General features: G+C 56.0%; 1 protein-coding gene across 1 annotated transcript in view; it reads left to right on the forward strand.

Annotated features, from left to right (window-relative positions):
* The window catches only part of RTN4RL1 (reticulon 4 receptor like 1), a 70,131-nt gene extending 53,678 nt beyond the window's left edge, over positions 1-16,453 (forward strand). Inside the window, exon 2 of the mRNA XM_044248162.1 lies at positions 13,262-16,453. Coding sequence (XP_044104097.1) covers positions 13,262-14,586 — 1,325 coding nt within the window. The 3' untranslated portion in view covers positions 14,587-16,453. The remainder of the gene's footprint in view (positions 1-13,261) is intronic.
* Positions 16,454-19,750: the final 3,297 nt, after the last annotated feature.

Raw genomic sequence — 19,750 nt, forward strand, 5'->3', positions numbered from 1 at the left:
ACAATTGGCAAGTATTACTTTAGAGTTAAAATAAATGATGAAGACTGGTTTTAAATAGAAAAACCTTACAGGGGAACATAGAGTTTGGGAACCACATGGGGAAAGCCCGTGCTACTTCTCCCTGGGTCAAAGCTCCCAGGCCTGGGGTCAGAGGCTGGAATGTGTTGCTGGCTGGTCCCTGGAGAAAGCACAGGGCTCAGGACCACAGGGAGGAGGACAGCAGGGAGGAGGAGGCGAGTTAGGGCCTGGGACCTGAGATTCTTAGCTAGATCCTGCAAGATGTCTTTTTTCCCCCTCCATAATGTATTTCCTTTATTAAATATTAAATGCATACATCAAAATATAATATGTTTAAGGGGCGCCTGGATGGCTCAGTCGTTAAGCATCTGCCTTTAGCTTGGGTCATAATCCCAGGGTCCTGGGATCAAGCCCCGAATCAGGCTCCCTGCTCAGCGGGAAACCCACTTCTTCCTCTCCCTCTCCCCCTGCTTATATTCCCTCTCTCCCTGTCTCTGTCCTTCAAATAAATAAATAAATAAAATCTAAAAAAAAAAAAAATCTATCTATCTATCTATCTATCTATGGTATGTTTAAGGAATAGAGAATAATAAAGCAAACATCCCCGAGTCCACTGCTCAAATTAAGACACAGAACACCACAAATACATTTAGAGCATTCCCTGCAGGGGTCTTAAGTAGCCAGTCAGGACTCTGCAGAGGGCTCAGAAGAGAGAGACCTGTGAGGCAAGCCCTGAAATGCCTTGTAAACTCATTTATCCTCTCAGGCATTAAGTACCTGGTGGCCTTTGGCTGCTAAAACTTACTGTGTAGCTACATCTGCCCACAATAAGGCTGCCTCACTAAGGAAAGCACCTGGCTTCCTTGCATTGGGCCCAGATTACATCAGCGCAATCATCCATTCAGTCCTTCAGTTTCCAGACATGTGTAGGTGAGCTCCTTGCACCATCTGGGCACCCCTGCTGTGGGAGGCAGGTGACTTTTAAGAGAGTCTCGAGTGCCCGGACAGGAGGCAGCATGGAGGAGGGTGGGGGGTTGAACCTAGAGGGAAGGGTTTGGGGAGGCTTCCTGGGACAGGTCTTGTCTGAGTTAAGTCCTCAAGTACATAAGTTAGACTTCTTTGGTTGTAAGCAAGAGAAATCTGTTGTGACTGACTAAGTGAAAGAGGAACTCTTTGGGGCTGTAATTGAAAACCCAAATCAGGGACGCCTGGGTGGGTCAGGGGGTCAAGCTTCTGACTTCCGCTCAGGTCATGATCCCAAGCTCCTGGGATCAAGTCTTATATCAGGCTCCTTGCTTCGTGGGGAGCCTGCTTCTCCCTCTACCTGCCGCTCCTTCTCCGTGTGCAGGTGTTTTTTGTCTGACAAATAAATAAAATCTTTTAAAAAACGAAACTTTAGGGCGCCTGGGTGGCTCAGTGGTTGAGCCGCTGCCTTTGGCTCGGGTCATGATCTCAGGGTCCTGGGATCGAGTCCCGCATCGGGCTCTCTGCTCAGCAGGGAGCCTGCTTCCTCCTCTCTCTCTGCCTGCCTCTCTGCCTACTTGTGATCTCTCTCTGTCAAATAAATAAATAAAATCTTTAAAAAGAAAACAAACAAAAAAAAACGAAACTTAAAAAAAAATCACAATGACTATAACAAGAATTATTGTGTCCTATAAGGAAGTTGGAGATCCCAGGATTGATTGATTCCTTCCTTGGCTTAATAACATTATTATGATCCAGGTTCTCTCCATCTTTTCGCTCTGCAGTCTTTGGTGAACTGGCTTTGGCCTTTAAGCCTTTATGTCCCCTCACGGCCTAAAGACAGTGTGTTGGCTCCAGGCATTTCAGCCTCGTGGAGCCACACTCAGAGCGGGAGAGTGAAAACATCCTTATGGCCATTTTCAAAAGAAGGAAGAGTCTTACCCCGCCCCCAGTCCCTCGGTGGACGTTCTTTGTGTCTCATTGGTCAGAGTGGAGTCACATGCTCCTATCTAGACCAATCACTGACAATGGAGTAGACTAATAGAGACTGCCTCTCTCCCACTCCTGGGGAGGAGTGTAGCTCCTCTAGAGCACGTGACTACCTGGTAATTGAATGAAATCTGGATCTTTTTTTTAAATTAACATATTAACATATAATGTATTATCAGCCCCAGGGGTACAGGCCTGTGAATCATCAGGCTTACACACTTCATAGCACTCACCATAGCACATACTGTCCCCAATGTCCATAACCCAACCGCCCTCTCCCTAACCACCCCCCACAACCCTCAGTTTGTTTTGTGAGATTTTTTTTTTAAGATTTTATTTATTTATTTGACAGACAGAGATCACAAGTAGGCAGAGAGGCAGGCAGAGAGAGAGGAAGGGAAGCAGGCTCCCCGCTGAGCAGAGAGCCCCATTTGGGGCTGGATCCCAGGATCCTGAGACCATGACCTGAGTTGGAGGCAGAGGCTTTAACCCACTGAGCCACCCAGGCGCCCCCGGTGGGAAGGGGGGAGTGTCTTATTTGCCACCAAAAGACACACCAGCCTTGACTAATTTAAATAAAAAGCAGATCTATTTACAGGTAACCTACAGGCTCTTTCAAATGGTTGGGAGCTCCACAGACAGGAGCGATCCCCCAAACAAAGACAAAGATATTTCCAGCTTGTACCTCCAATGTTCTGTTACAGCCACTGCCACTGTCCTTGTAAGCATCGGTCCCAGCTTAATTGTGCCATTAAGTCCTAGTTCAAAGTCTGGGTTACGGGCCTTGCCCAGTCTTCGGGGAAGGCTGGGAAAAGTGCAGGCTTGACCTTTTCAGCTTCCACAAGGAGGGAAGGACTCATTTACATAAATTGGGAGATTTCCCAAATACAGGAAGAGGGTTTAGCAGCTGGGTAGGCAAGAGGAGTGACGCATGTCCACAATGTACTATCCTGAAGGCATCTGGGGAAGACTGAGCTCGCAGAAGTGAGGAACTGGGTCTTCTGTCCCCAGAGCCCTCCTGGCACAGTGCCCGGCCCCAAGGAAGGGGTGGAGGGAATGTTTGCTGAGCACGTTCTGTCAGCAGGGGAGTGATGTGAGCAGACTTCATCAGAGGGGCCCGAGAGCCCCAGCCTCCAGCAGGCGGTGAGGAGGACTTGGGCAGGGGCTGGGCAGCAGGCACCGGAAACCTGTGTTTGCAAACACCTACCTTCTTGTCCCCCACAAACCTCTCATGTGATTGAGGTAGTTTGATTTAAACTCCCGCCCTCCTCCATACCTTGGCTCTCAGCTAATGACCCCTTTTTACTTCAGGGAGACAAGAAGGCCAGGGAGGTCACTCTGTCATCCTGTCATTTGCACAGACCTGAGTCCCTCCCGTTGCTTCAGTGCTCAGGGGTCTCGGTTGCTTTGGCCCTACCACTTCTGCTTCACTTTCTTCCCTCTCCCTCCTCCCAAACCATGCCCACAAGCCTGCAAACAAGGTCTAGTTTCTTCCATCTTTAAAAAGTAGACAATCTCCCAGGACTCCACCCTTCTCTGGGCGCTGCCCTGTTTCTCTGCCCCCTTCACAGCAAAGTTTCTGAATGAGTGGCCTCTGGGTGCTCACAGACACTGCTCCCTGACGCCAGCACGCCACCCCAGGTTTCTTCCGTGTCCCACGGAGGACAGGCTGGGCTGTGTGACTGACTCTGACCAATGGAACATGAGCAGGAAGGCTGTGTGCTGCTTGAAACAGAAGCCTGTAGTTGCCCACAGTATCTGTCCCTTCTGTCCCCTCTGCCATGAGACAGGTAGGGTTCTGGGTAGAAGATGTGTTCTCCACCCAGATCCCTGAGCAAGAAACCAGCCTCTGTCATGAGCCACTGAGACCCTGGGGTCACTTGTCACATACCCATGGCCTGACTTGTCCTGACTGACCCAGTGCTGTCTCCCCATTCACTCTTCCTCCCCTTCTAGCGTGCATTCTGCGCCCACCTTTCTCCCAGAAATGAACTTTCTGGCGTCATCAGTTACCTCCATGTTGCCAAACAGCCATACTTCATCTCTCAGCCCCCATCCTGGTGGAGTCTGCCTTCCTTCTTGGACCACTCTTGGCTTTGGTGCCACCCCGTGCCGTGGCTTTCCTTTGACATCACTGGCCACTCCTTTTCCTATACATTCCAGAATTGTGTTGCTGGAGGCCTCGATCCTGTATCCCCCTCTTTTTTTTTTTTTTAAAGATTTTATTTATTTATTTGACAGAGAGAGAGATCACAAGTAGACAGAGAGGCAGGCAGAGAGAGAGAGGGAAGCAGGCTCCCTGCTGAGCAGAGAGCCCAATGCGGGACTTGATCCCAGGACCCTGAGCCAAAGGCAGCGGCTTAACCCACTGAGCCACCCAGGCGCCCTGTATCCCCCTCTTGACAGGTGGCTTCATCCATTCCCACAGATTTAAATACCATCTCTATGCCCATGACTCCTGAGTGTGCTTCTCATCTCCGGTTTGCCGCCAGTTAAACATCTCTATCAGGCTCCGCAGACTTCGCATGTCCTAAATGGAGCTCCCCAAAGCAGGCCCCCATGCCTGCTTTCCCAGGGTTTCTCCCGTCTCACTGTACCCTTATCCTCTGGAGCCACCCCATCCCTTCCTCACCCTGGTCCACCTGTGTGTCCTGTGAATTCTACATCCTAAACATTTCTCATTCTGTCTACTGCACTCTGATTCCATGGCCCCACCCCGCTTTTTGTCCCCCCATCTGTGCTCCAGTAGCAGCCCCCCAAATCCCATCATGCTGCTCCCCCTTCACACTCTTCCGTGGCTGCTCACCATACCCAGAATTAGATCCAGACTCTTCAACCAAGGCTTTCAAGTTCCTACAAAGCCTGCCTCCTACTTTGCTGACTGCATCTCCTGCCCGTCCCTTCTTCCCTCATCTATACTAAGTTTGGTGCTTTCCCATGGCCTTTGCACCTGCTGTTCCCTCTGTTCTTTGGCTCCTTTCTTTCCTTTAGGTTTCAACTCAGGTGTTGCTGCTCAGGGAGGCCCTGTGTGAGCCCACAAACTAATGTCAGTACCCTCCCCCTGCCGTTTGTCTCAGTCTTTCTTTTTTTTTTTAGAGACTTTTTTTTATTTATTTGAGAGAGAGAGAGAGACAGAGATAGCGAGGGAGAGCACAAGCAGGGAGGAGAGGAAGGCAGAGGCTCAACCAACTGAGCCACCCAGGTGCCCCAATTTGTCTCCCTCTTAACCTTGTGTCCCCAGTGTCTACCACCCTTTGTCAGTTGGGTCTTGTCTGGTCCCTTTGTTTAATCATCTCCCTGCTGCAGTGTGTAGGCTCCATGAGGGAAGGAGCTGGATCTCACTGTTGCAGCACGAAGCTCAGCGCAAACTCGTGTGAATGAAGGAGTCAGGGGACAGATTCAGAACGGGGTGGTCGGGTGATCGATACCCCAGGTGTGAATTCTGAACGCCTTTCGCTGACAACAAGGAAAGGGTGGCTGTTCCAGGAACTAGGAACAAGGGCTCCTGGAAGAGAGTTCTGTACTGATTCTCACAGGCTGGGTCCTGTCTCCTGTTTCGTGTCAGCCAGTGCCAGAGCCTTCAGGATTAGGTAGATCCCCGGCCCTACTCACTCTCCCTCACATCCCCTCAGTGACCCCTAGTCAGGCAATAGACACTTGCCCCTCGGGACAGTCCCAGGCCCACAGAGAGTCACCTGCCCCACCAAACACAGCTGAGATACCTCTCCAGTTTCAGTGAACCTGTCTGGGTGCAGGTTGGTTCACAGTTTGCTGTGGTGTTGAGGGAGGGACAGTGGGCTCCAGGGTTTGGAGGGAGGAGGTAGAACTCAGAGCGTTCTCGAAACCTCCTGGGAAGGACTGGCTCTCAGAAGCACACGGCCCTCAACCTTGGGCTGTCATAGCCCAGATTCTGGGGCCCCCAAACTGAGAAGCAAATTTGAATAACATGGGACACATTTTATGAGCCCCAGAGGGGCTTCCTGAGCTGAAGGTAGAGCCCAAATACCTGGGGCATTCTGCAGAGAGTCGGCAGCTCCAGATGGAGATGGATGGACTGGGAGGAAGGGCAAAGTAGAGAGGTCAAGACCCCATCCCCACCTGCTGTGCCCTGGGGACAGCCAAGGCCTGGCAGGGAAGGAACTTGAACCTAGGTCTGAGCCCGGACTCGGTGTCTGATCTGTCAGGTCCCTCTGGGCTCTGGGAGCGGCAGCGTGGGTGGGTGAAAGCCAGGGTATACTGGGGGTTGGGGAGAACCCCAAGGGGGTGAGCAGCAGCTCCCTTGATAACAGTACCAGTAATACGATCATCACCCTTGGCAATGCCTCTCCTTCAGCTCGCCCCGGGCTACGACTCAGCCTCACTGAGCGCTTTCAACACCCAGTAAGGCAGGTGCTCGGCCTCCCAGTTCCTGGACTGAAAAACTGAGGCCTTGGAAATTTAGTGACCCGCCCAGGTTCCCCAGCTGAAGGGTGCCCCCCGTGGGGCTGGTCCCAAAGCCAGGCAATACTGGGGTATAGAGCTGCTCACGCCAGCCTCCAGCAACCCACCTGCCCCCCAAGAAGGCACCCCACAGCAAGGAGGTGGCAGACGCAGCTAGGCCAAGCTGGGGAGCCTGTAGGGAGGCCCCCTGAGAGCTCGGCGGCCCGGTTAGCACGGCCTCCCAGCCAGGCCTATGCGGGGCGCTCGCCACGGCAGGAAAAAGCCAAGGACTCTTCTGGTAAGGGGCCACTGGCTTCCCACTGCTGTGAGTGACCCTGGAGTAGGTAGGGCATTGAGCCTGTAGGGATGAGAGCGGGAGCTAAAGGCAAAGCCAGAGTGAGTGTCGAGATAATATGGGGAGATCGCAGACCCGGGACCCCTCTCTGGGCTGGAGTTCAGGGATGCTGCAGGATGAAAGCGCCGAGGCTGTCAGCCCCCTTGGTGGCCTCCAGAGATAAAGATGAGTTTGCACACACGCGTGCCTGTACTCAGATACTGCATACATGTGTGTATGAGGCCACGTACACACATGGCTAAACACACACAGTAGTACACGTGTGCACAGAAATGTATTCAGATCCATGTGCACACACACAGGTTCCATGTAGACTGGGCCTGCTTCCCAGGCTGCAGGCAGTAGACCTGAGGCGGGGGTTTCTAGAGAACACTCATGCTTCCTGCCTGTGTGTCCCCTCCCCTTCCTGGGCCCAGGGATTTTGGTTTTCAGAAGGAGGGCTTGGTCTTGGCCTCAGATAGGGTGACTGACTTGTCCTGGTTTGTTTGGGCCTTACCAGTTTTAGCCCTGAAAGTCCCAAGTCCTGGGAGAGCCCTGAGTCCCAGGCCAAGCTGGGTTGGTCAACTGTCCCTTGGACAGGCCTGGTATGTATCTTCCGTTGCCGAACTCTTCCCACCCTCTGTCCCTTCTCTGATGGCCCAGGGGCCATCGAGAGAGAGCCACAGCTGAGGCTGCTCTTCCTGGCAGCCTCGGTATTAGTAAGAACCACTCTGTTTATTGAGCACCTGCTATGTTCCAGGCAGCATTCTAGGCCCCAGGGGCTCAGCAGGGAACGCCCCAGACAAAATCACTGTCCTCAGGGAGTTGACATTCAGTGGGAGGGGACAGAAAAGGAGCAAGATAAAAAATAAAAGAGATAATTTATTAGAGGAGGATGAGTGTTAAGCGGGGAAGTAAAATAGGGATGGATTCCTTCCCCGTATTAAATAGGCTGCTCTGGAAGGCCTGACTGAGAATGTGACCCTGGGAGAGATGGGAAGGCTGGGGTCAGGGCAGGGGCCCTGCAGGTGTCCTGGGCAGCTCTCCAGGAGGAATGAGCAGCCAAAGGTTGGAGGCAGGACACACCCAACACATGTAGAAGAAGAGGAAGGAGGAAGAGGCTAGGGGAGGAAGGGCGGGAGTTGAGGGGCGGTGGTCAGGGCTCTGGTAAAGACTGAAGGGTCTTACTGAGCACAATGGGGCCAAGGAGGGTTTGAGTGGAGGGGTCACGTGCTCTGACTCAGACTTGCGCTGCTGTGTTAGGAGACATGGAGGGGCAAGGCTGGGGGCCTGGGGACTGCTCAGGAGCCTATGGCACTAGGCCAGGGGAGAGATGACGGGGCCCAGGCTGGGGTGGTCGCCGGGAGACACGGGTGGATTCTGGGTACGTTTTGAAGTTGCGCCCGCAGGACTCCTGGCAGACTGGGCATGAAGTTAGAGAGAGGAGTTGGCATGAGTCCGAGGATCCTGCCTGAGCAGCCAGAATGAAGGCGCTGCCTTCACCGGAGATGGAGAAGATGCAAAGATGCAGGTGAAGGCGGCTTGGGGGTGGAGGAGCCACGGCTCACCTTCGGAGGGACTGCGTTGGACACATGGAGTTCTGGAGGAGGCAGGTGGATCACAGGTGTCTTCAGTGGGGGCTGAGGAGGGAAGCCCAGTCTCCCTGGACTGGCTTCCTTGTCTCCAGGGCTGGGCCAGACTGGGGTGAGGGGACGCTACAGGAAGTGGCCTGCACTGGGGTGTGGCATGGAGGGATGGTGCCAAGTGGGCTGGGGCGCCAGTAGCTCTGTCCAGCGCAGCCAGCCTGGCCCGAGGCTGTTATCTGACCAGCAGAGCCATTTGGTTAGCATTGATTGGCTCAGGGAAAAGCAGCTGGCAAGCCTGGGGCAGGAGGGTGGGGGAGAGGGGCCCTGTGGGGAGGCGGGGGCTGTAGAGCCAGAGGGGTTGGCCACAGGACTGATGCGTCTCTGCGACCCCAGGAGCCCTGCGGATCTGCCTGGGGGCCTTCAGGGGATTCCAGTCCATGGGGCTGTCCCTGTGCTGGTGTAGGGAGAGGTGGTGGGGGTGGGGGATCTGAGACCTTGGGTCCAGGGAGGGCCTGCCCCAGGCAACTTGGAGCTTCTGGATTTGAAGGCAGGGGGTGAGGCCTGTTCCACCACCCTCTTCACCAGCTTTGTGGCCTCCACCAGCCTCTCCGCCCCCACCTCCAACCCCCATGTGCCTCATTTCTTCTGCAATAGGTGTGGTGGTGTGAGGAGACCATGTAAAGAACCTGATCCGTGTTTAGGACTGGGTCCTCCTCCTTGGTTAGCTCCCTCCTGCTTCCAGGGTGGGCAAGCTGCAGGACCCCTGCCACTCTGGTCATCTGGCCTAGGACTGGACCAGAGGTCCTGTCAGTCCTGGTTCCAATGGTAACCTCTCTGGCCTCCCCAGGCCTGGGTGTCCCCAGCCTCGCAGAGCTGGTGTTACAGCTTCTGGGAAGCTCTGGCTACTCATAGAGGCAGAGAGAAAAGGGGGTCTGGCGTAAGGGAGGGGCACATTGCCTGTTTCCCCACCTCAGTGCCTTTGCATATGCTGTGCCTTCTGCCTGTTATGACTTCCCACCCATCCTGCCAGGTCCAGCTCCACAGGACCCTTCATAAACACATCTGGGGTTGCTGAGTGGCCTGGATGAGGTGCTGCCCATGTTCCAACCACTCATCCCCTCCCCCTGCAAGGTCCCTCCCAGCAGGTGAAGGGTTTTGTGTTTTGTAGGAAGGAGGAAGTGTAAACAATACAATCTCTACAGGGGGTATTCTCTATGCTACCAGGGGAGCAGAAGGCTTCATGGAGGAGGTGGCATAGGGGTGGCAGAGAGACCTTTCCTGAGCTTCCCCTTATATATACACCCTTAGGTGCCTACTCTGGGCCCCAGCACCTGACCAGACTGCCTGGGATTCGGGGCCCCTCTATCTGCTAATGAACACACGAGGGCTTGCCCAGTTCATCCCGGGGCTCCTCCCTGGGCTCCTCCCTGTGCTAGCACATTGGACACTGCAAGAGGGCAAGTACTGAAAGGAGGAAAGAATGAATGAGCCTGCGGAGCCTTGGGTGAGCTCAGATGTGAGGGAGGCCAGGAGGTTTGGGAGTAGCTGAGCAGTCAGTGGGGCGCGTTTCCCTGGAGGAGAGAAGGAGGAGAGCCTGAGGAAGGAGGGGGAGGCCCAGCCTGGCTTTCTTCAGTCCCTTGAGGCAGAGCAGCAACTGCTGCTCCACCAGGAGAGGGCTGAGGAGGTAGATGGGAGGGGGTGCAACTCCCCTTCACAGGCTGCTAATTTGTGATCTTAAAGTACTCAGCAAAGACACCCGCCCCATTGTTAGTACCTTAAACAGACATTCAGCGGGGTTGGGGCTCCCACTGGCACACGGAGGGGACACAGGAGGAGCTGCCTGGCTGGGTGACGGTCCAGGACTGAAGCACCTATTGGCTTCAGGTGGGTGAGTTTGGCTGGGAGGGCTGGCCCAGGGCTGGCCCAGGGCCTTGGAGATGGGACCAGCTTCCAGGGTGGAAAAGCAAATTCAGCAGGAACCCACCGCACTGCCCAGTGGAAGAAGGCAGGGGTAGGGCAAGGGCAGGTTCCCTGGTCTGGCTGCCAGGCATGTGGGCAGCACAGAAGGATGGAGAGCGGCTCCAAGCAGTTGGCTGGGGGCCCTGCCTCCTCCTGGGCCCCTCTCATAGGAAGGACATGGAGGGCTCCTGCCCTGGGTCCTGCCTTGACCCCACACACCTGCCAAGGTGTGTTCACATGCTGGCTGCTCAGCCCATGCCTAGATTTGGGGGCATTTGGTTTTTTTCATCCAAACTGGGGTCTCTGCTTGGTTTCCCTGTGCCCCGACATTCCCTGGGGGCACCTAGGAATCTTCTAGACACCTTCTAAGGAAGGGTTATGGCTCTCATTGGGGCCCCCAGCTTCTCAGGGGACACTTCAGAGAAGCCCAGCTCCGGGGCCTTATGGGGACACAGCCGCAACATCAGATGTAAGGGTTGTCGGCCCCCATCCAGGTCGGTGGGGGCCAGGGAAAACCCCCACCACATAGTAATGCTGGGGATCAGAGGAGCGCAAGCAGGAGCACTTTGTAAACTTCATAAGCTGCACAAATATCGAGTGGTATTAGTACTAAGCCTGCCATAGCTTACCCCTGCCCCCAGGGTCTGGTGTGGCACTGTGTGTCCCACAAGCACCAGTTCATGGCCATGGCCTGGTCCCCTTTAGCACAATGAGCCCTGTGAAGGCCCCTGAGCTGGGAGGGGGCCCCCCAGGTCCCCCCAGGATGGCAAGGTGGGGACCCCTTCCCTGAGGTGAGGTTCCTGGGAGACAGCAGCCTGGGGAGGGGTGAGGGGTGCCTGCCAAGAGAGGGGAAAGGGGCTGTCAGATTCTGTGGAAGCTGCAGCCAGTGTGGGGTGGGCCCTCCTCCCACCCTCAAAGCATCTTGCAGGTTCCCCAAGACTCAGTTGGGGCTTGGTGTCCAGGCTCCTAGTCCCTCACACTCTTGCTTCCCCCTGCACAGCTGGGACCCTCTGCCAGACTGTGGTGGGCAATGGGGGCCTCAAGGTCAGACCCGAGTCTCCATGTGGGGCACACTGGCAAAGCAATCGCCTCCTACTCATGTTACAGAGAGGGAAACTGAGGCTGAGGCCTGCAGGCCATGTAGTGGTGGTGATGACTGAAGACACTGCAGGAACCACCTAGAGCGTGGCCCGGCCCGGAAAGGGTCCTTACAGCTGCACTGCCACCACCGCCACCGCCACCGAGGTCATAATTGCTCTGAAATCGCAACCGAACCCAATTATGCAAAAACGAAATTATATGTGATGATTTTTATGTTGAAAACGTTCGGTGGAAGCCGGGTGATTACAGGGGGACGGGAAGCAGCTGCCACTCTCTGGGAGCCCATAACTCCCAACAGCTGGGAACTGTCACTTATTTACGATGCTGTTTCTGCCGGGAATGAGGGGGTGGCAGTGGCGGCTGGGCCTGCCTGAGACTGGCCAGAAAGCTGGGCCAGCAGCAGGCCTGGGAGCCTGGCCTAGTGGCCCGGGTGAGGCTGGGAGCAGGCCGGTCGGAGAGCGGCCACGAGTGTGATTTCTTTCTACATGCTTTGGGCAGAGCTGACAGCAGGAATCAGCTGAGCTGCCCCAGGGCCTGGCCTTCTCCCCAGAGGCCCGGCTGGCCAAGCTGGAAGGGACGGGCAAGAGGCCAAACCTGGGCAGGGACGGACGAGATGGCCGCCTGGCCCTGCAGGGTGGGGGGTTACCGGCCTGGAGCCTGTCCTTGCTCGCCGGCGCGCCTGCCGGGCAGCCTGGGGCAGCTGCGACCCTGGAAAAAGGCAGGTAATGATGATCGTCTATAATGAGGCCTCTCGGATAATGAGCACGGGGCTATTATCCGACCACAGGCTGGACACATCCGAAAATAAATTATTTTAAGGATCCATTAACGAATGCCTAATTAATGCCCAATTAGAGGGAAGCTACAGAGGAAATGCTCCGGACGGTGGAGAGGCAAAGCCTTGTTTGCAACCACCAGCCGGGAGCACACAGCCTGGGAGTGAGATGCAGAGAGGAGAGGGGCCAGAAGATGGACCAGATAGGGGGGCCCCAAAACCAGGGAGCCCTGGTGTCTCCCCCCAGCCTTCACACACGTCCCCTTAGCACATCCTCACAGTGCCGCAAGGAACACCAGTACTATTTAGAAATGAGGAAACTGAGTCACAGAGCGCTGTCACGTATTTGAGGACACAGAAGGCACCCTAAATGAGACAGCTTTTGAGATGAACTTTGGTGTCTTGCATGCATGCTTTGTTATTAAGAAGACACTAAAAGACTTAGGGCACCTGGGTGGCTCAGTTGTTAGGCATCTGTCTTGTTCAGTCTTTGGGCATGTGCCTTCGGCTCAGGTCATGATCCCGGAGTCCTGGGATCGAGCCCCTGCATCGGGCTCCCTGCTTCTCCCTCTTACACTCCCGTGCTCTTGTTCCCTCTCTCACTGTCTTTCTCTGTCAAATAAATAAAATATTAAAAAAAAAACAAAACAAAAAAAAAAAAAAACGTTAAAGGACTCTTCAGGCCTCCATATATTTACTTTGTTAGACCAGGAGTCTGAATCAGTACCTGTTCATGTGCTGTTATAGGAGTAAATGGCAGAGCTCCCAGCACGCCCGTGGGAGTCTGGGGACGGGGCTAGGGCTTGGGGCGGGACTTTAGGGTACGGCGCGCGTTCCCGGAGCGCGTCCCCGAGCTCTCCTAGCAGCGGGGCCAGAGTGTCTCTGTCGCCGCCTGAGGGCCCCGCTTGGGCCTGACCCCCGCCTTCCTCCCAGCAGGAACCTCCCACAGAGGGCTGCCACCCCAGACCGCCGAGCTGGGCACAGCCCAGGACAGAACCCTGCCAAGGGGTGGGGGGATGGTGCGCCCTTCCGTCCCCCGCCTCCCCGAGCCACCCCTGACCTGGCTGTGCTCTCTCTCCCCTCTCCATTCCCCCCCTGCCCCCCCCCCCCCGCCAGGGTGCTGTGTGGAACTATTGCTGCTGCTGCTGGCTGGGGAGCTGCCCCTGGGCGGCGGCTGCCCGCGGGACTGCGTGTGCTACCCGGCACCCATGACGGTCAGCTGCCAGGCGCACAACTTCGCTGCCATCCCCGAGGGCATCCCGGAGGACAGCGAACGCATCTTCCTGCAGAACAACCGCATCACCATCCTCCAGCAGGGCCACTTCAGCCCGGCTATGGTCACCCTGTGGATCTACTCCAACAACATCACCTTCATTGACCCCAACACCTTCGAGGGCTTCGTGCACCTGGAGGAGCTGGACCTTGGCGACAACCGGCAGCTGCGGACGCTGGCGCCGGAGACCTTCCAGGGCCTGGTGAAGCTGCACGCCCTCTACCTCTACAAGTGCGGGCTCAGCGCCCTACCCGCAGGCATCTTCAGCGGGCTGCACAGCCTGCAGTACCTCTACCTGCAGGACAATCACATCGAGTACCTCCAGGACGACATCTTCGTGGACCTGGTCAACCTCAGCCACCTGTTCCTCCATGGCAACAAGCTGTGGAGCCTGGGCCAGGACACATTCCGGGGACTGGTGAACTTGGACCGGCTGCTGCTGCATGAGAACCAGCTGCAGTGGGTCCACCACAAGGCTTTCCACGACCTCCGCCGGCTGACCACCCTCTTTCTCTTCAACAACAGCCTGTCGGAGCTGCGGGGCGACTGCCTGGCGCCCTTGGGAGCCCTGGAGTTCCTCCGCCTCAACGGGAATGCCTGGGACTGCGGCTGCCGGGCGCACTCGCTGTGGGAATGGCTGCGGAGGTTCCGCGGCTCCAGCTCTGCGGTCCCCTGCGCCTCCCCGGAGGCGCGCCAAGGCCAGGACCTGAAGCTGCTGAGGGCCGAGGACTTCCGGAACTGCACGGGGCCAGCCTCGCCGCACCAGATCAAGTCACACACGCTCACCACCACCGACAGGGCCGCTCGCAAGGAGCACTACCCGCCCCGCGGCCCCGCCAGGGACAAGGGCCCCCCGCATGGCCACCTGCCCGGCTCTCGCCCAGGCTACAGGAAGCCCGGCAAGAACTGCACCAGCCACAGGAATCGCAACCAGGTATCCAAGGCGGGCGCTGGGAAGCAGGCCCATGAGCTGCAGGACTACGCCCCTGACTACCAGCACAAGTTCAGCTTTGACATCATGCCCACCGCCCGGCCCAAGAGGAAGGGCAAGTGTGCCCGCAGGACCCCCATCCGTGCCCCCAGCGGGGTGCAGCAGGCCTCTTCGGGCAGTTCCCTGGGAGCCTCCCTGCTGGCCTGGATACTGGGGCTGGTGGTCACTCTTCGCTGAGGACCTGGGCTGCCAGCACCCAGCACTGCCACAGGTCCACCAAGGAACAGAATCTCTTTTCTTTTTTTGAACAAGCGGAGGGTCTGCTGGGTTTCAGGCAAAGGCTGGTAAAGGCTTCAGCTGCTGTCTGGGCCCTGCCCCGTGGATGATAAAACCCAAGTGTACAGCCCCAAAGTGGAAAGGGATTCGAGCATCACACCCAGCTGTCCCGGCCAGGCCCTGGCGAGTGCCCGCAGACAGCATCCATCCAGCAAGGCAGTTAAAGCACGTAAAATGAATCCTTCATTAGCAACAATGGGACAGTGCCCCCCGCCCCCCCAGGAGCTGGGCTCTGTGGAATCCCAGTCACTGGAGAGGTCTCAAGGGCCCTGCCAATCCTGGAGAAAGCAGGACTCAGAGGAGAACAGACGAGGCTCACCCAAGCAGCTGGGTGGTCCAGCCATCTGGGAGCACAGGAGCAGGTGGCATTTTGGCCCTTGCCTGAGGCCACAGAGCCAACCTGCCCTCACTCCAGCCCTTAGTCTCTCACCCCGGGGGGAACGCCTCTCATTCCTGATGTCTCAGGCAACCCTGGCAGACCCAGGCCCAGCTGCTGGGCTCCAAGAACCAATTACCAAAGGAAAGATCATCAGAGGCTGAAATTCAGAACTGCATCAAATGCAGTGAGGCTCTCACAGGAGGTGCAGTTATAACTTGACTTGTAACTAAACTTGACTTATAACTTGACTTATAACTAAGTCAACTTATATATATACATGTATATATATATATATATATACACACACACTGTCCACACACATGCACAGGGCCCCTCCCCACCCCCTACCAAACTGTATGTCTTCTCATGTTTATAAACTATACAGAAAACAGAAAACTATATCTGTTGAACTAAGGGTTGTATTGGTGATTTCTAGCAAGAGAAGAGTTGTAGGGTTTTTGTCTAGAATCCCAACCTGGCAATGACAGTCCCCGTCATAACCTGGGCTTGCCAGGGCCTAGGGCAAAGTGTCAGTGGGAAGGGCCAGAGAGAAGAAGGGGAGGCAGCAAGAATCACTTCAGGGGACCAATCTTCTTCGATGTTTAGAGCATCGCCTTGTTTTTATATGCAACACAAGTCCGGCTGCCACCCCAGAGCACCCCATCATCCCCACAGTACCAGGGGTCGTTGTCAGGGGCGAGAAGTGAGAAGCAGCTCATGGGACATCAGGGAGCCAGGCCCTAGGGGAGGGCTTGATGGAGAAGGGAACCAGGAGGGGCTCTGGGTCTTTTTTTTTGCCGACGGGCAGGCAGCAACCACAGTGTTAGCCCAAGAGGCCGGGCAGTGTCATCGTCCGTCGGCCTAGCATTTTTGCCAGTGACGGTCTGGACAGGCTGGGGAAACTCCGGGCATGAGCCCAGGACTCCAGCACAGCTCAGCTGCTGAATTTTTCCTTGAGGCTCTTTGATGGCCAGCCCAGCAAGAGTCCTGTGCTCGGTGGCAGGAGGGAAAGCATCAGGTGGCCTTAGCAGAAGGGGAACAAAGAGGGCATTTCAAGAACCATCTCAGGCATTTCTGCATTACGGAGGCCCCCTCCCTCCTGACCCTTCTGAAGATGCCCAGGGACCCGCGGCGGTGGCGGAGGGGGCCAGACTCAGGGGTCAGGAGTGGGGATGTGTGCAGGGCATGGAACAGGCAAGCCCAGTCAGGGGACAGCGGCTCCAGTCAAGGTTGGCCATGCTGCCGGCCAGGGCCCCGCTGGGTACCATCTCCTCTGAGCTCTGCCCAAACCTGAATTCCCCACCAGAGAGGATGTGTGTGAGGAGCAAGAAACACCGAATCCAATGAAGAGAGAAAAACAATAATAAAAAAATTTCTCTTGGACAAGAACCCTGTTTCTCATTTCCTAACCCTACATTCCCGAAGTGGTGGCAGATCGCAGGCTTTTGTGGGGTGGGCGAGCCTGGCCGGGCACAGCGTGTTTGCTGGCGGGAGGAGCCATATGGGGCAGCGGCACGCTGACTCACTGGGATGCATGTGTGCACACGCATGTGAACACACGCACACACACACACACGTTCTCCATTCTAGGGTTCTTCCCTCACCCTCACGGAACATGACTCACTTCCCACACCCTGGCCGTGGATCGGCCCAGTCTCTGCGGCTCTTTCTGGACCAGGCTGGTCCTGGATCCTTCCTGGCTGGTTCCCAAGAGCCGCACCCGCGGCAGCTGAGCTGTGGATTCTTCGGGGCCTCAGGAGTGGCCGGAAGGGAGCTGCCAGTTCCTGGGGCCCAGAGGGCTTCCCAGGAGGCCAGGGATCCACTGAGACAGCAGCAGAGAGGGTCTGGGGGCTGCACCTGCCCCTCTCGCTTCAGAGAAATGAGGCAGTTCTCTCCTCAGTAGAGAGGGGAGAGCTGGGTTTTCAGGTGTGACTGAACAATCTTCCTCTGTACAAGGCTTGAAACCTGCACTAACAGGAGCGCGGGGATGGCAGAGCAAAACACATGCTCTCTCCCTGCCCGCCTGCTCTTCCCCAGGCCGGTGCCCACGGGCCCTGGCTGTCCCTCAGAACCCGAGGATGTTGTCCTGTTGTTGATTTCATTTCCAGCGTCAGACAGCAAAGCCCTCAGTGGGAAAATCAAGAGTCCAAACACTTTATTAAATTTTTTTAAACAGACTTAGTAAGTCCTGCAATATGAAAGTGAAATGTCAGTACGAGAAATGCTAATGTTTTATAAATGACCGCCTCTGTCAAGTGCAGCTCGGTCTCTGGCTGCCGACTGTTATTAGAGGCAAGGCAGAGGGGCCCAGGACGGCGGGTGTATTTTTAGCAGCTTTCTCCTCTAAGAGGTAGCGGGAATGAAAGCGGCTCTATCGTGAATGACATCACTTGTCACTCAGCAGCTCACAGGCCACACAGGAACGATGGCACCATTGCCCAAAGCACCAGAGCAAGTTGACAAGCCAGGGGCTAGACCTCTCTGGTCACCAGACGCAGCATTCCTCCTGGGTGGGCCAGGGCCTGGAGATGTGGCTTCTTGCCCCTGGGAATCCTGTCCTCCTCCTCTGTTCCTAACAGGGTCACCCCTCTGCCATCTTCACTCAGCTCTTTCCCTTCAACAAGTGCTGATCAAAGGCCTACATGTGCCCGCCGTTGGCGCAGGCTCTGGGGACATAAAAGTGGGAAGATGTGACTCTCCTATGAGGAGTGAGAGGCTAGAGTGGAAACAGGTATGTGATCGGTATCTCTGGTAGTGGCCCTTCCCCCACCGTGAGAAAGTCAACTGAGGCGAGGACGGTCCAGGAGGACTTCCAGGTGAGGGTGACACCTGATGTCTCTAACAGGATGAGGAGGTGGCCAAAGAAGAGTGCGGGGAGTATTCGAGGCAGAAGGCTGGAGGGTTACAGCAGCATCGTGCTGGTTTGGGATACCGGCAGAGAGCTAGGAGTTGAGGACTGGGAACCCTGTGAGGGGTGGTGGGCGTGGGAGGCGAGCCTGGCAAGGGGGAGGTTGGGGGAATCCTACTCAGGGACTTGGCCTTGACTCTGCAGTGGTGGTATGGCTCCCCTCTGCGGTCTTCTTCCCTACCCCACACCCCCAGCGTCTTTCCGAGCACGTGTCCCCACTCGTGGCGTGCTTGCCAATGTTCCTCAACAGTGGGTTTCATCATCCTAACTTGCCTCTTCTGCTCAGCCAGATCCTTCCCTCGTGCCAGCATGCTGGAGCACTCCCTGGAAATCTGCCTGGGCCACAGTCCCATTCCCAGACACCTGCTGCTTCCAGGCCCGGAAAGTATCCCATAGCCGTTTTACCCCCCATGCTTCCTCCTTTCCCCTCCACGCAGGGCTCAGACCTCAGCCCCTCCCTTGCCTCCAGGCATGCCACCTCTACCTGTGCCCCCTTTGGCTGACCCCTGGCAACCCCCAGAACCCTCCAGACATCATCTCCCCCTTATTTTCTCCTGCTAGGGGCTGTTCATTACCAGGGAGCCAAGAATCCCATTTAGCAAATGTTTACTTGTCACCTAACTAATCACCCAGCACTCTGCCACTGTGATGAACGCGATTCTAGAAGGCCTATTGGCAAGTGTGAGAGAGCCAGGGAGTGGGGGGGCGGGGCAGGAAAGCTTCTTGGAGGACAAGAGGCAGGGCCCAGGGGTCAGAGAGAGCAAGTTTGCTGGGAGAGCTCCCAGGGCCCGACAGCAAATCTCTCCAAGGCTCACCAACTGCCCAGGCCGTCCCCACATGTCCCTGGCCAGAACTCACCTCCAGGACCCAGCTCCTCAGGGCCCTACTCCAGCTCGACCCAGAGGATGCCAGCCTTTCCCTTTGCACATTGTATGATTGACTGAAGTGCGTGTACATTTCGGCTGGATCCGGGTCAAGCCATGCTGCTGAGCCCGCTGACCCAGCCGTGGTGACATTCTGGCTCGTCTCCTCCCTGTTTGGCTCTCCGGACTCACTTTCCTCCAATGGGAGTTTCACACATCAGCCGTTGTTCCACCCTGTGTCACCGATCCCCCCACTATCAGCTTGTAATGGGCCAATTTTCTTATACCTTCTGTCTACTTGGAAACTATCTCAAGAACCCTTTGATTGCGCATTAAAATATCTTTTACAGCTCCAGGCTCCATATCTCTTTCTGCTCCCCTAATTGTCCCTTTCAACTCACTGTGCTTTCAGGACCAATATCGCGGTCTCCCGTTTGCAGGCTGTTTAATAAATACAAGCTCTAAAAAAATACACATAAACATCTATTGTTGGCTAAGTAACTCACCACACAATCAGAAAGGGAGGCTCAGCGCCAGGCGTGCCCACCTGGACCTTCCTCCTCGATGTCCTCGCCTGTCTCGTTCAAGGGGGCCGCTGGAATCAGGAAGGTTTATGGCCATAAGAAGTCCCCTGGGTGAGGGGACCAGGGAAGCCCCAGGGAAAAGCAAAGGGAGTAGCTAGGGGTGCTGTGTGGACAGGCCTCCCTCCCAGAGTAACGAGGGAGAGAGGAGGACAAAGGAGCCCCCTGTGTGGGTCACAGTGTCTATTCAAGTGACATTTCGGCGGACTGGTCCGCAAGGCCCTTTACCTCCAAAAGAAGTGGGTCGGCCTCCTCCGAGATCCGGCTCCAGCCTGCACTGATGTGGCCTAGCCCCCCACCTCTCTCCTTTCAGCTCTCGTTTCTCATTAGAGCC

The sequence above is a fragment of the Neovison vison genome, chromosome 5, assembly GCF_020171115.1.
Source record: "Neovison vison isolate M4711 chromosome 5, ASM_NN_V1, whole genome shotgun sequence".
Classification (NCBI taxonomy): Eukaryota; Metazoa; Chordata; class Mammalia; order Carnivora; family Mustelidae; genus Neogale; species Neogale vison.